Source organism: Falco biarmicus, chromosome 2 (genome assembly GCF_023638135.1).
Source record: "Falco biarmicus isolate bFalBia1 chromosome 2, bFalBia1.pri, whole genome shotgun sequence".
In the NCBI taxonomy this organism is placed as follows: domain Eukaryota; kingdom Metazoa; phylum Chordata; class Aves; order Falconiformes; family Falconidae; genus Falco; species Falco biarmicus.
This window is the reverse complement of record NC_079289.1, coordinates 91,927,432-91,940,163: the sequence shown is the minus strand read 5'-3', so window position 1 is coordinate 91,940,163 and position 12,732 is coordinate 91,927,432. Positions and strand designations below refer to the sequence as shown.

At 36.1% G+C, this 12,732-nt stretch overlaps 1 protein-coding gene across 5 annotated transcripts in view; it reads left to right on the top strand.

The window, feature by feature from the left end:
• The window catches only part of CDKL5 (cyclin dependent kinase like 5), a 140,668-nt gene that overhangs the window by 41,999 nt on the left and 85,937 nt on the right, over positions 1 to 12,732 (top strand). For all 5 annotated transcript variants that reach the window (XR_008820102.1, XM_056327951.1, XM_056327950.1 and 2 more), the window contains exons 2-3: positions 8,680 to 8,909; positions 9,427 to 9,461. Coding sequence is in view for 4 of the 5 variants with exons in the window: in XM_056327951.1 (XP_056183926.1) it covers positions 8,846 to 8,909; positions 9,427 to 9,461 (99 nt within the window). In the remaining variant the exon portion in view is untranslated. The remainder of the gene's footprint in view (positions 1 to 8,679; positions 8,910 to 9,426; positions 9,462 to 12,732) is intronic.

Below are 12,732 nucleotides of genomic sequence, written 5' to 3'. Positions count from 1 at the left end.
AAGCATATGATCTTGTGCAGAAGATAATATTCTGGTCTTTGTTGCTTTTGCCTGATTATTTCCAAGTTGATTTTTGCTGCTTTTAGATGACATCACTAAATTAAATTTGTGGGTTTGTTTCTGTATTTTTTTTTCTTTGCTGGAAAACTGTTTACACGTTTTCCAAATAAACTTGATCACCTTAATACATCTTCCAAATATATTTACAGTATTTATGTAGCAGACTGAAGTTCCCTTACCTGACGATGTTCTAGGTGGCCTAGCATGAGGGCATCTGTCGTAACAGCACAAGTTGATTGCTCTGTTGCTGTACTTTCTCTGTAGTGGATTTGCATTGAACATGAAGTTTATTTCAGAGTTTTCAGTTTAATGTTCAGAGTTCATGCTAGAGAATCTGATACATTGATGCTGCCCCATCTATGGCATGGCATTCCAGAAGACTCAAAGCTCTATTCTGAATCCTCTGTTTCAAGGAAGCTTATGTTAATTGAGAGGAATTGTTGAATTTTGCTCTCCTGTTCGGTCTCCAGAATGTGAACCTCTTTTATTGAACTTCAGCTTACTGTAATGGTTATAAGATCTTAATGCAATCAGGGCCACTTTGGTGTTCTGTCTTCTTGACTTGGGTTTCACTTAAACTTACCCAGATAAGTAAATCAATTAACAGGTTGGTTTTTTTCATCTACAAAGCGTGGCAAAACTCACCTTTTCTTTAAACATGGTTAGTGTTTAATTTCTCTAATAGACATCAAAACAAAAAAAATCTATGAAGTGTTAAAATAAGCACGTGCAAACGTTTTCAGTATTGTACATGCTGTTATCTCTGAAATCTGTAGAATTGGAGCAAACATCTTGTAATAGACTTTTACACATTGAAATAGTAGCAATACCTTCAAATTCAGATGAAACTTTGTATGGAGAGATGTTTGTGTAGGTTTCAATTTCTTTATGTTTTTTGAAGCAAGCCACTTTGAGGTTGGTGGAGTTAGAGAATTTTTCTAATTAAAAAAAAAAAGCAAACTCAAACAAAACAAACCCCAGCACTCCCCCCAAAACCCTCCACTATACTATTTGCCCACCATGTGATTTAATCACTTGTAATGACTTTTGTGAAAAACTGCCAGTGATGAAAAGCCTTTGAGTTGTTTCTTTAAATATGTTTCCTCCACATGTGCTTGTGTACTAATGTGAATTTATTCTTGAAATTACCTGTCTTTGGGTGCTAGGACAGTTAGTAATTGAGTGGCTTCTTTTTGTCTTTTATTGAAAATTTCTTTCCAAGGTTCACTTTGTGAAAGATGGATTGGTATTATTTAAATAAAATGCTTCCGACTATTTGTCTGGAAAACACATCAAGAAGGAATGATAATTAATTTTTGTAGTGTAGTTAGAATATAATTCTGTTCAGTTGCATGTATTATATTTTCATATTAATTTATTATAAAATTCTGGAGGACACCCCCGTCGTATTTTTATGTTTGTTCTATATCTTTGGTATGCACTTTTAAAGGAAAAAGTGATTTTTTTTTTTCTTTTTTTTCTCTTCAGAGAGTGAACCAGTAATCTGTATTTAATTACATGTTTGAAGTTTACAAGTCATTGCGGTTATTTTGATCTGCATTAGAATGCCCACAGAATTTAATTTCGGCATTCATTTCAGATTTATAAATACTTTATATTCACCTTTACTTTTCTATTCTCTTATGAGAAAGCTCTATCCCGGCCAAAGCCAGTGCAGAGAGGAACATCTGACTTTTAGAATGTGAATGGGAGTTATTTTTAGAACAATGAAGACAAAACTGGGTTGGTCAGAGGGAGAAGGTTTGTCAGATCAGAAAAAAAATCAGTCTTTTTTGTGTGTGTTAGGAGTCTTTAAATCACCAGTATGCTTTGTATGTATGTGAAAAGATGTGGTGGTTGATCCAATTAGGAACGCACCAGAGGATTTTTTTTTTTTTTTTTTTTTTTTTTTTGCGAAATGGCCAGGTCTTTTCCACTTGTTTTGTCTGCTGACAGCGTGGTGGCATAGGTTTGCTGATGTGCAGTTTGTGGCTGCTGCCCTTGTGCAGAGGAACCTAGCAGTGCGCTCGTTGACAGTAGGCTGCTGGAGAACAGAAGGACTGGAAACCATGATGGAAGAACTGGAGAGGCCCTTTCTTTCCACAAATACCCTGCTGAGCTAAAATTTAGAACAGTCCTTCAGCTGACTTGCTGCTCAGTGCTTCGAAGTTGTTCCCTTAAAGGTAATATATTGTACTTTTCTTGGACAGGAACTCCCTCTGCTCAAGACCATAAATGTGCTGCTTTTTTTTTTTTTTTTTTGTGGTAAAGGAGGAAGACTTTTATGTTCAACATTATTATTTATTTTTTTCTTTTAAGCATAAATCTTCAAACAAAAATGTGGAAATTGAGTCAGAAAGTGGGTCTTAACGTGTAACTCTATTCAAAGAGTAGGGGGTTTTGGTAATCATTAAAGATGGGAAAGATATGCCTGTAATATTATTTTGTAGCCTAGGGCTTTACAGTCTGTGGCAAATTGTCAAAGATAATAAGGGACTAAATAGTAAGCAACATGACAAATGAGTATAGGATATTACTGGAGACTGGTGTTCCGAGAAGAGAAAAGGAAAGATTAAAATGACAAAACCAACTTCTAAGGAGACCACTACAAATACTGTGTAGATAAAGAAATATTTAGCTCCTTCCACAGGAAGATATTCTGTTATGCAATAAGACCTTCTATCTAAAAAAAATAAGCTGTTTTTTTCCTTGCCCCCCTTTGCCTAACAGTATCTCAGTAAGCAGAAGTGTGGTTTTGCTTTAACTACAAATGTTGGGCGCTTCTGTGTGATAGAAGTGAATGCTCCTTGTGCCAGATGAGACTGCAAAGGCTTTGGTTTTAGCAGATTGCTGTTGAGAGCATTGTCCTCTGAACAGTGGTGGTTTTTCTTCAGAGCTGCTGCAGGTATGGCGAAGACAGCCTAGCATGCGTAAGGACCAGCATAAACTGCGTAAGAAGCTGTCACACCCCCAACAGACACATTTGTTAAGGTTCTTATTGGAGAGGAAGACTAAAATGGAAGCAAAATTCTTTCCTGTCCTCCTGTTATGACTCATGGGAGCTGCTTTTGTGCTCAATGCTTTGATAATCAGTCTGCTTATTTGTCAGTATGGTCTTAGAAGCATCGTGCTAAGCACCCACTCTTTTTGAGTTGGCCACAGCTGTTAGAGAAGCTCATGAATCCTGCGTTTTAACTATGAGAAGTGAATTCAGTTCATATATGCAAGATGAGATGAATTTATTTTTGAATTGTTACTTGCATACAAAAGGAAGAACAAGATTTTTAAAAAAACCCAAATCGTTAGTGGTGCCCTGGTCCTCAAGCTGAGTGTTCCTTTAGGAATTTAACCAAACGGGTATCACTAATAGTTGGGACCTGATTCAATCCCTTTATTTGTTGTGTGCTTGCTGCGTGATAGGAACTTTGTTCGGGTTCTTCCCCCCATACACCCCTGGCCCTTGCTGCCATGGAGTCATTCTCCCTTTTAGGCCAGTTATGTGACAGTGAGTTCCTTTGATGTATAAATTACTCAGATAAGTTTGCAGGTTTCAGTATATCAACAGCTATTAAAAAAAAAAAACCCAAGCAACAAAACCAAAGGTGAAAACAAGTCCTCCGAAACCCAACAACAATGAAGTTAAGTTCCAGTGATGATATTAGCAATGTCAATAAAAGCTTTCTGGAACTGAATTTTAAAAGCTGTGAGCTTGTGCAAGCAACCTTGGTGTTTTGCTTTTCCATAATTTGTTCAAGTTTGACAGTTTTCTAAATTTTGTATTTATTTTCACCAGCTGTTCTTTTCATTCCTAATTTTTTTTTTTTATGAGCAGAGGAGGATAGATTGAAGCTTGGAGTATGAAAAATGACTTGCTTAATTGCAAGTTCTTGTTGTTTTTATCTCTTTTTCAAACTTTTCTTTTTTCAACTTCCACTTTGTGGGTTTCTTCATATTATGAAATCTTGATGGCTCTTCCTGCAGAACTGTGTCCCATTAGAAGGTCTACTGTCCCTCTACAAAATGGAAAAACAACAAATGGTAGCTTTTTTCCATATGCAAGAGCAAGACTGGCAAAACTTCACTAGCAATTTAATTACATTTTTTTCCCCTCTTCATTCTTAAAGTTAGAATATTACTACTAGCTTCCTTACAGCTGTTTAGATACTGAATTTGTTCTTTCTAATCTGTAATCCCTCATAATACTCCTGGCACATTCTTCTATATCAGTAAATCCAGAAAATTTTCTCCAACTATTTTCTTAACTCTGTCATTTGTATATTCTGGTATAACACTGGATCAGGTGCTTATAACTCTAACTGAAGTTTTCTGGAAAATCTCAAGAAATAGACCTACACATACAAAGGGGAGAAAGAAAGATACTGTAGTAGTAGTAAATCATGACTGATAGAGGTAGCTAAGCATCCTTTCACGTGTGCAGCTTGTACGATAGATGATGTGCCAGGGTTTGCATTAATGTGTAAACATCAAAGATAGATACTTACGTGGTATAAGTTCTTTACATCTGTTTACTAACCCACTGTTTTGTTAGTGAATGGATGAAAATGTACCCAGCCCCTAGAAATCCTTAGTTGTATCTTCTCAGTAAGTAAAAAATAATAGATAAAAAGACTGAATTTACTACTTGTGTTAGGAGAGCAATAGGGGGTGAGTGTATTAACTCCTAGCAAGAAGCTTGTTTGAAAGCTAATGGATGACTTTGAAGTCAATTAGAAGTTTGTAACTAACTTCAGGGTGCAAATTGCATTCTGTCTTGACATATGAATTGAACTGTATGCTTGATATACATTATACTGATACACAAATATAACTGTATATTTATGGAACAGCTTTATTTCTCCAAATTTTGTGAAGACAAATGTCTGTGTCAAGTTTTTTATAATTCTCACTCGATGTCTTAAAATCTAACTATGTAAAAGGTGCTTCATCCCTCCAGCTATCGATGATTATAAAACAATGACGAGCATTTTTATTTAGGATTGCGACCTTGGAGTGAGTGCTTAAGTGGGATCCTTTTGGGTGATGCTTTAGGATTCCTAATGGTCATGAAGGAAAAAGGAAGTGGGGAACAGCTGGAGTTTTCCCCATTGTTTTATTTTAAATGAAATGATCATATACCATAATGTTGTAGTAGTTTGTATGTTCATTCCTAGAATGTTTATACAGTTTTTGCTTTGCACAGATAAGCCTTACATGCTATTGCAAAACAACTACATTTGTATTAAAATCTCACGTTATTGTAGTTCTACATTAAGTAAAACTAACTTGTTCTTGTTCATTTCCTGATGTTTCATTTTGCTGAATTGGCTCTGCATTTTGTAGAATGCTACGGTAACATTGAGACCATTTCAGAGATCTGTTGGTTTAATTCATAAGTTGTTGATGTATTGAGGCAGCCAGATTCACAAAAAGGGCTGTTAGGAGAACGAGTGCTATTTCCCTACTGAGAACCTCTGAGCGGTAAAGAATGGCCTTATTTCCTCTTCTGCAAGTGTTATCATTCTAGCCAGCAGGCAACTTATTAAAACAGACCTATATGGTACTCCGTGCAAAGAACAAAATTGTGGTTGCCATTAATATGATTTTCCTTGCTATTTCCAGTATTCAGCTTGAAAGAACCCAAGCTGTCTTCACTAAGTTATGGAATAATGTTATTCTTGCTATGGATCAGTTCCTTGAAATAACTTTTTTTCGTTTAAACTTCTAGATTTTTTTCTTTTTTTATTGTTGTTACTCTGCTGTTTGCAAGACTGTGTTGTTTATGGAGTTTGATTTCACGTTACCAGATTTCCTACAAGAGTCAGTGATTTCAAAAATAGTCTGAACAAGGCCAGTGCCATTCAAAAAGCAGAAAAATCCCTAAAAGTTCAGGGGGTGCTGCCACTCAGCAAGTATTTTCAGCAGTTTATCTTCAATCTTTCAGGAGCTTTTGAAAGCAAAGATCTCAAATAAGTGTATACTTCTTGTCTAGGGATTAGGTGGGTCTAGCTAGTCTGGGTTCACTAATGTTGCAGGAGAGAACTAGTTTGAATTATTGCCTTGCTTGAGGAGATGTGGCAAAAGGAGTTTGGGTATGAATCCACGCTACTGCTGCATGTCACTTGTCATCTTTTCATTAGCTTTCCCTAGGTCAAGATTAGGTTCTCATAAAATGCTCTCTGCAGAGGAGTTGTGCAGGAACTCTGGAGTGAGCATAGAAGAGGTGGGTCACTCAAGTGTAGTTTTCTTTTGGGAGTCCCCCTGTATCCATATTACCTTTGCTGTCAGTCATGATGCATTTTGGAGAGAATTCAAGAAGCTGGTTTGTGTGTTTTTGGGAATTACATATGAATGCTGCTCCAGGTGCCACATGTCCAAGGAGCACCACTGTAACAAGTGGGTCAGCTTTCTGTGGCTCTTAATTTTTATGGAGTGAAAAGGGAAAACTGTATTGTTGGTGGGGAGAAGATGTGTAGTACCAAATTTCAGAGAGGTGGGTTAGCTGCTTGTAAATCTAACCTTTATTCCCAGTTAAAAAGTAGCGTATGTACTGAATACACTTACAGACTCTTTAAAAATAGAAAAATAAAAATAACGGATCACAAGCTGTCGGCGTGTATAGCTTTAAGTAGTTTGTGAGAAATTTAGACATTATGAATGAGGGACAGGAAACTGCATCTAAATTTCTTGTTTGGTTTTTAGTATGTTATCTCATAAGCTTCTTCACTTTTGTCATAGATCCAAACAGTTTTGCATACATAGTAAGGTAGAAAGACAATGTATGGTAATAACATTAGCAGATTAAGTAACAAATGTTATCACAAACTGCTTTTAAGAAAGACGTGTCAGCGAATAATGTTGGGAACTGAAGTAGCAAATTCGTTGATGTTATTGAATGCTGCTAATAGAAAACAGAATATATGTTTCCTGACTGTTCCTTTCTTCCTGGCAAGTATTTTCGCTGCTTTCAATGTGACTGAGGTGGTTTTTTGTGTCTTGCTTATGTTATGGCATTAATGGTTCCTTAAAGGTCTCTGCAGCAGTAGCTCTGTCACTCGACTGCAGCGTAGGGACAGCCAGCTGTGCCCGCGTGCCTGGTACCAGCCGGTTTCGGTAGAAAGCCAGAGCAGCTCAGTGTGGGCTCTGTTCTCATGTTGATGGGTGCGACTGAACAGATGCTCCTGTTTTTCTAGAAAGCCTGGACAAATAACACAAAGGCTTTTGTGAGAAGGAGATGCCGAGTGAGATAGGAGAAGATTATATGGAAGGGAAAGGAAAGAGTATTTTATAAAATACACAAGAGAAGAAAAAATTATTAATTAAAACAGTAAATTAAACCACTGAAATAATCCATTAAGGAGTGGGTAACTGGTAACTCCTAACTCTTCGTTTAATTCAGAAGTCACTGATCTATTTTCAAAGTTTGTTTCCAAAGTACTGTGGTTGATTAACTCTGAAGTAGCTTCTAAAATAAGTCTCTCCTCAAAAAATTGTCTCCCTGTGTCTTGCTGGAGGCTAGTGCTGTTTCCTTCCACCCTTGAGTCATCCTTTTTGTTATGTGTGACTTGGTCAACACAGGTCTTTTGGCCATCACCCCTAGTTTATAGTGAAATCCCATCTGTGTAAGCTGAACTCAGTATTGTTAAGTCACACTTGCCCATTACACGTAAGTTAGTGAAATGAATTCAGTTCTACCCTGCCATCTCATTTCTCGTGAGCAGTCCTGTTCTTGGAGCACCGAACTGTGGAAATGACATATTTCCAGTTTGTGGTGAAGCTGCTTTAGGTTTTCGCCTATTTTGGAATGTGGGTTGTATGCCTTTAATATTAGGGGGGGAAATGAAAATTAGCATGAATTAGCAAAACTGAACTTTGATGTGTTTAGTTTGCAGAGTTCTAAGATTATAGGAGAGATGTGGTGAGCGTAAAACAGGCACAAAAAAATTTGTTCTTCTGCCTGTGTATAGTTGCTTGATTTGACAAATTACTTCAGTGTTTGGGAAACATGAAAAAAAATCCTGCAAAAACATTTTCTTTCTGTTTATTACATTTACATTAAATAAGTTGATGATAGAAATAATTTTCTAAATCTGATTGCTAGTCAGTCTAGCTAGTAATTTCCTTTATTTTCTTTATACAGGCACAGAAAATAATAGTAGAAGAGTATTTTCTATTGTTTAGTGTTGTTTCTGCCTTACCCTTTTTGTCATTACGGTGGACAAATAATAAATTGATTAAACACAATTTGTTTTTTATACCTAGCTGTCAGCATTTACCAAACTGAGAACACAAGGAGTTATAGGTGTTTTTTTGCTCACTGTGGTAGTTCCTATGGACATTTTTGTTTGCTTCTGTCCTGTAGAAAATGTCTGTTACAGTAATAACTTATTTACATAGTTATCCTACGTATGGGATTACAAGGCCAGCTGTTCTGTCAGATATGTTCTCAATAGGTTCTGTCCATTATACACGCTGCTAAGCTCTCTTGACCTTAAAACGTGGAAGTTAGTAGTCTGTTACAATTGTTGGACAGTATATGTGTGATGTATATGTACCACTGCTTTCTTACCGAAATAAAACAAAGTACTAATTACTTTATTTTTCTCTTTTTTTTTTCCCCAGGAAGCTACTGACTGCCTAGAAATTAAAAAAGGGCGTGACAAGTCTGGTTGACCAAGGTGTAGTCTTGTTTTCCAAGAGCCTTTTCACAATTGCCTTTTGCAAAATCTTTGGACGCTCCCTATTGTGCCATGTTTTGTGGCTCTCACCGTAAGAGGAATTTGTCTTGATGAAGATTCCTAACATTGGTAATGTGATGAATAAATTTGAGATCCTTGGGGTTGTAGGTGAAGGTAAGTAGTATCTTTAATAAAAAATAAATTAGAATTTTATGTAGATTTGACTTAGTCCTCTTAATGGTACTAAGTTTTCATTTGCAAAATACTGCTTGTATGCAGATCTTAAGAAACATCAGTTTATTATCTGCAGCACCTTCTAATTCCATTCTCAGGTGGAAGGAGAAGTTTGGAAGATAAAGGGAATAGAAATGAGATGGTTTGGGGGGGTTTTGATTTTTTGTTTGATTGGGTTTTTGTTTAATGTATTGCATTTCTCTGTAGTGATACTAGAGAGATGCAACTTAACAAAATTCTCTGCAAGTATACTTAAAATAATTTCAGCATTATTCAAGCAATTTTTATAAAATTATTTCAGTGCACAGAAATTTAGTCCAAGTTCCTATATGTGCAAGTTCTGAATAATAATACTTGGAACTATAATATTTCTATAGCCAGAAGGTGACTGAAGACTGCTTTGTCTTTTTGCTTTTTACTTCTGCTTTGAGATGGTTTATCTCCTTTCTTGTTTCAGGAGCCTATGGCGTTGTACTTAAATGCAGACACAAGGTAAGTAAATTGCTTTAAGTCAGAGATTAATATTAGTATTTGTTTGAAACAACTTTTGATGAGAGCTGAAATGTTACTAATTATGAGATGTGGCAGCTGGGGTGGGCTTTTCCCTGCTGTCAGTTACTCAGTTTTCCTAATTGCAGTACTGTCGAAGGAAATGGCTACGTCTAGTACCAAACCTCCATTTTTTGGTGTTTAATATTTGTCTGAAATTAATCACAACTAAGATGTTTTAAAAAAAGGGGGAAAAAAAGTTGCTTTGGAAGGCACTTTACACTCAAGCAGTCTCAATTAGAATGTCAAATTAATTGCCAAATACTGCTGTATAAGCACTTACCTGTCTTGGTGGGAGGAAGGAGTGAGATCCCTGTGGAATTTCTACAACTGTTGGACAGTCAAACTGTAGAAAGAAAGCACTGACTTTTATGCTTATTTATTTTTAATTTGGAAGAGGAAGAAGCAAAAAAGGAAAGGAAAAACCCTGTTTCAGATTAAAATGAAGTCTGGCAGCCTGTCTACACTATTTTAACTACTGTGTAAGTTAGGTGTATCTGAACTTACTGGTCATCAACAGGGAACTGGCATGAACTACTTTGCTGTTGTTGGAGCTGCAGTGTAGTCATATAACAAAATAACTTCTACTTCTCTGAGGCAAAACGCTTCCGAATCATGGAATTATTCATTTGTAGTGACCCAGCAACAAAGGAAAGTTTTTCTATGTAGTTCATACCTCTTTCTAGAAAAAGTTAACACTATGCAGAGGGCCTGTGTTCCTGTGGTGGCTTTTATAGCATGTACACAGAAGGACTTTTGCCCAGGACATAGTTATATTTTGAGTGACTTGCGCTATTGTACTGACTTAAAGTTAAAAAACGAAAAAAGAAAATTAGAACTTGGAAAGATCCTATCTGAAGCTGAAGCAGTGTCAGGCTTCGGGGAGACTGTTATGCTCAATAGAATGGCTTTGGTAAATTGGATATTTTTTGGATAGTTACAGAATAATAATTCAGGGTGAATAGTTTGAGGACAATACAGTTTATACTGGGCAGCTCTCTTTATGGAAGGTAACCTCACCAGTATCAAGAAGTTTCTAGGATTTCCTGCATTGCTGAGTGAAATTTAAGCTCTGCCTGTCTTCAGTCATGTCGTCGTTCTAAAGAGGTTGGTACTCTAAGAATATAGTATAATGGCAGGGTAATCTGTTGTCTGAGTTCCTATAAGAATACTTTATAATATACCAGATGACTAGAAAGGAAAGGCTTTCCTTTAGCAGAGGGAGGTGCTTCTTCCTACAGCCTGTGTGATGATGCTAAACTGCTTGTGAAGCTCTAAATTTTTAGGTAGTTGCATCATTTTTTTCTGCAGCTTCAAGCTTAATTGAAACAACTGTATTGAACTTCTAAAACAAAGTGGTATTTATTAAAGCTTCTAGAAAGTGAGTTCGCTAAGACCTAGGGTTTCCAGTATTTGGAGATATGAAGAAAAGGCAAGGTATGTTGCAATTTTAGACTTATTGATTTATGATTTTCGCTTACTTAAAACAAGCTGCACCCACCCTCTAAGAGCAGATGACTTTAGGGGCTGCCTGTTTTATTAAAAAGAATAACTATCTAAAAGCTAAACTTTGACATGCATCTTTTTTCTCATCCTTCCCCTGGCTGTATGTCATCTTAACTTTTTCCTTTTATGCCTTGGTAAAATATGCTGAGAACCACCTGTCCGCAGCTCTTTTGCAAGGTACTGCACAGATTCAGCAGACATGTCCCGCTTGTTGCCTAGATAGACAAGGTTCGTTAAGAAAACATTTGATAATTGCTGCAAGAGTTTTGTTAGTGTTCAATTGTAAGCATCATAATAAGTAGAATTATTTATTAGTTTCTACATTTTTAATTGATTTATTTTTTTATTTGGTTTATTCCTTTTAAATATGGAGGTGAAGTGGCTATGAAGGAAGAGAGTTGGAGGGACAGTATGAGTTGGAGCTTTAAGTAAAGTGAAAAAATGCTGCCTGTTTGCTCCAGATTTTCATTTCCCTTAAGACAGAAAAGTTTCAAATTATAGACAGAAATTGTAAGGCTCTGATGTTAATCATTGACTAGAGTGTACATGATAGAATTGTAGTTGTAAGAAACACCCTTCTAATAAGAAGGCAAGGGGAGGAAGAAAAGGGGAGAAGATTCTAATTCTTGTGACATCAAAGATGTTATAAACTAAAAGGGTGGGTTTTAGGTGAAGCCTAAAACCAGTCACTAATTAGCTAAAAATGGGGATGAAGTCCACACAGAATTACCTGGAAATGCAAATGCGAGGATATGTGTTGGGTTTTTTTTTTTTTTTTTTGGCTGCTGATGGGCATGCATATTTTAGTATAGACGAAGAGTTAAGTTCTTCTACATATCTGACTGCAGGTAGCACAGCTGAACTTTGAGTGCATTACATAGTAAGTCTATTCAGCACCACATAAGAAGTCCAGAAACAAAATGAAAACATAGAGAATGTTGCAGTATTTTTGATGTATGTGTGGTATATAACAAGCCATCCTTGGTCATGTACTCTCAGCATGTACTGCTTTTCTTTTTGTGCAAAGTTAGCAATTATGTATAAGATTTGAATGTAGAAGTATTTATATTCATCTTTAGAATAGTGGTAACATGCTAGGGAACAAATTATCAGGTATTGTAAGTCAGTGTATTGGTGGTGAGAGGGTAAATACAATGGATTGTATTGGTGAGAAGGTAAATTTTGTGTGAAGAACTGACCCCTAATTGCAACAATTTTCCAACATATAATCCACTAGTGCTTCAATAAATATGTAGCTTTTTGCCCCAGTGCATTTTGTTGGCATCTGTGTATGGATTTAAATTAGAGGGAATGGCATAAGGAACAAATACCTTGCCATTATTATATGTGTTTTTTCTTTGCTAAGGAAACATTATCAGAAAAGCTAAAGTAGCTTCTCTAGAATGTGTGTGTTATTATACAGCGAGTTTTTATCACAAATCCTTTATGGCTAATTGTGGATTGTGCATAAAGATTACTTGTTTATCTGTGTTGGTTTTGTTTTGTGGGTTTTTTTTTCCTGATGTTAAGCTAATACAAATAATGTTCAGATAAAGCATATCTGATGTTTTGCAAGGCTTTTTCTTTCTTTTTTTCTTTTGATGAGAGGACTTTTCATAAGGAAATATAATGGAGTACATTGTGTCTGAAAATATTTGAAAGGTATTTTATATTCACAAACTCTAAAAGTATGTTTTCTTAAAAGAAA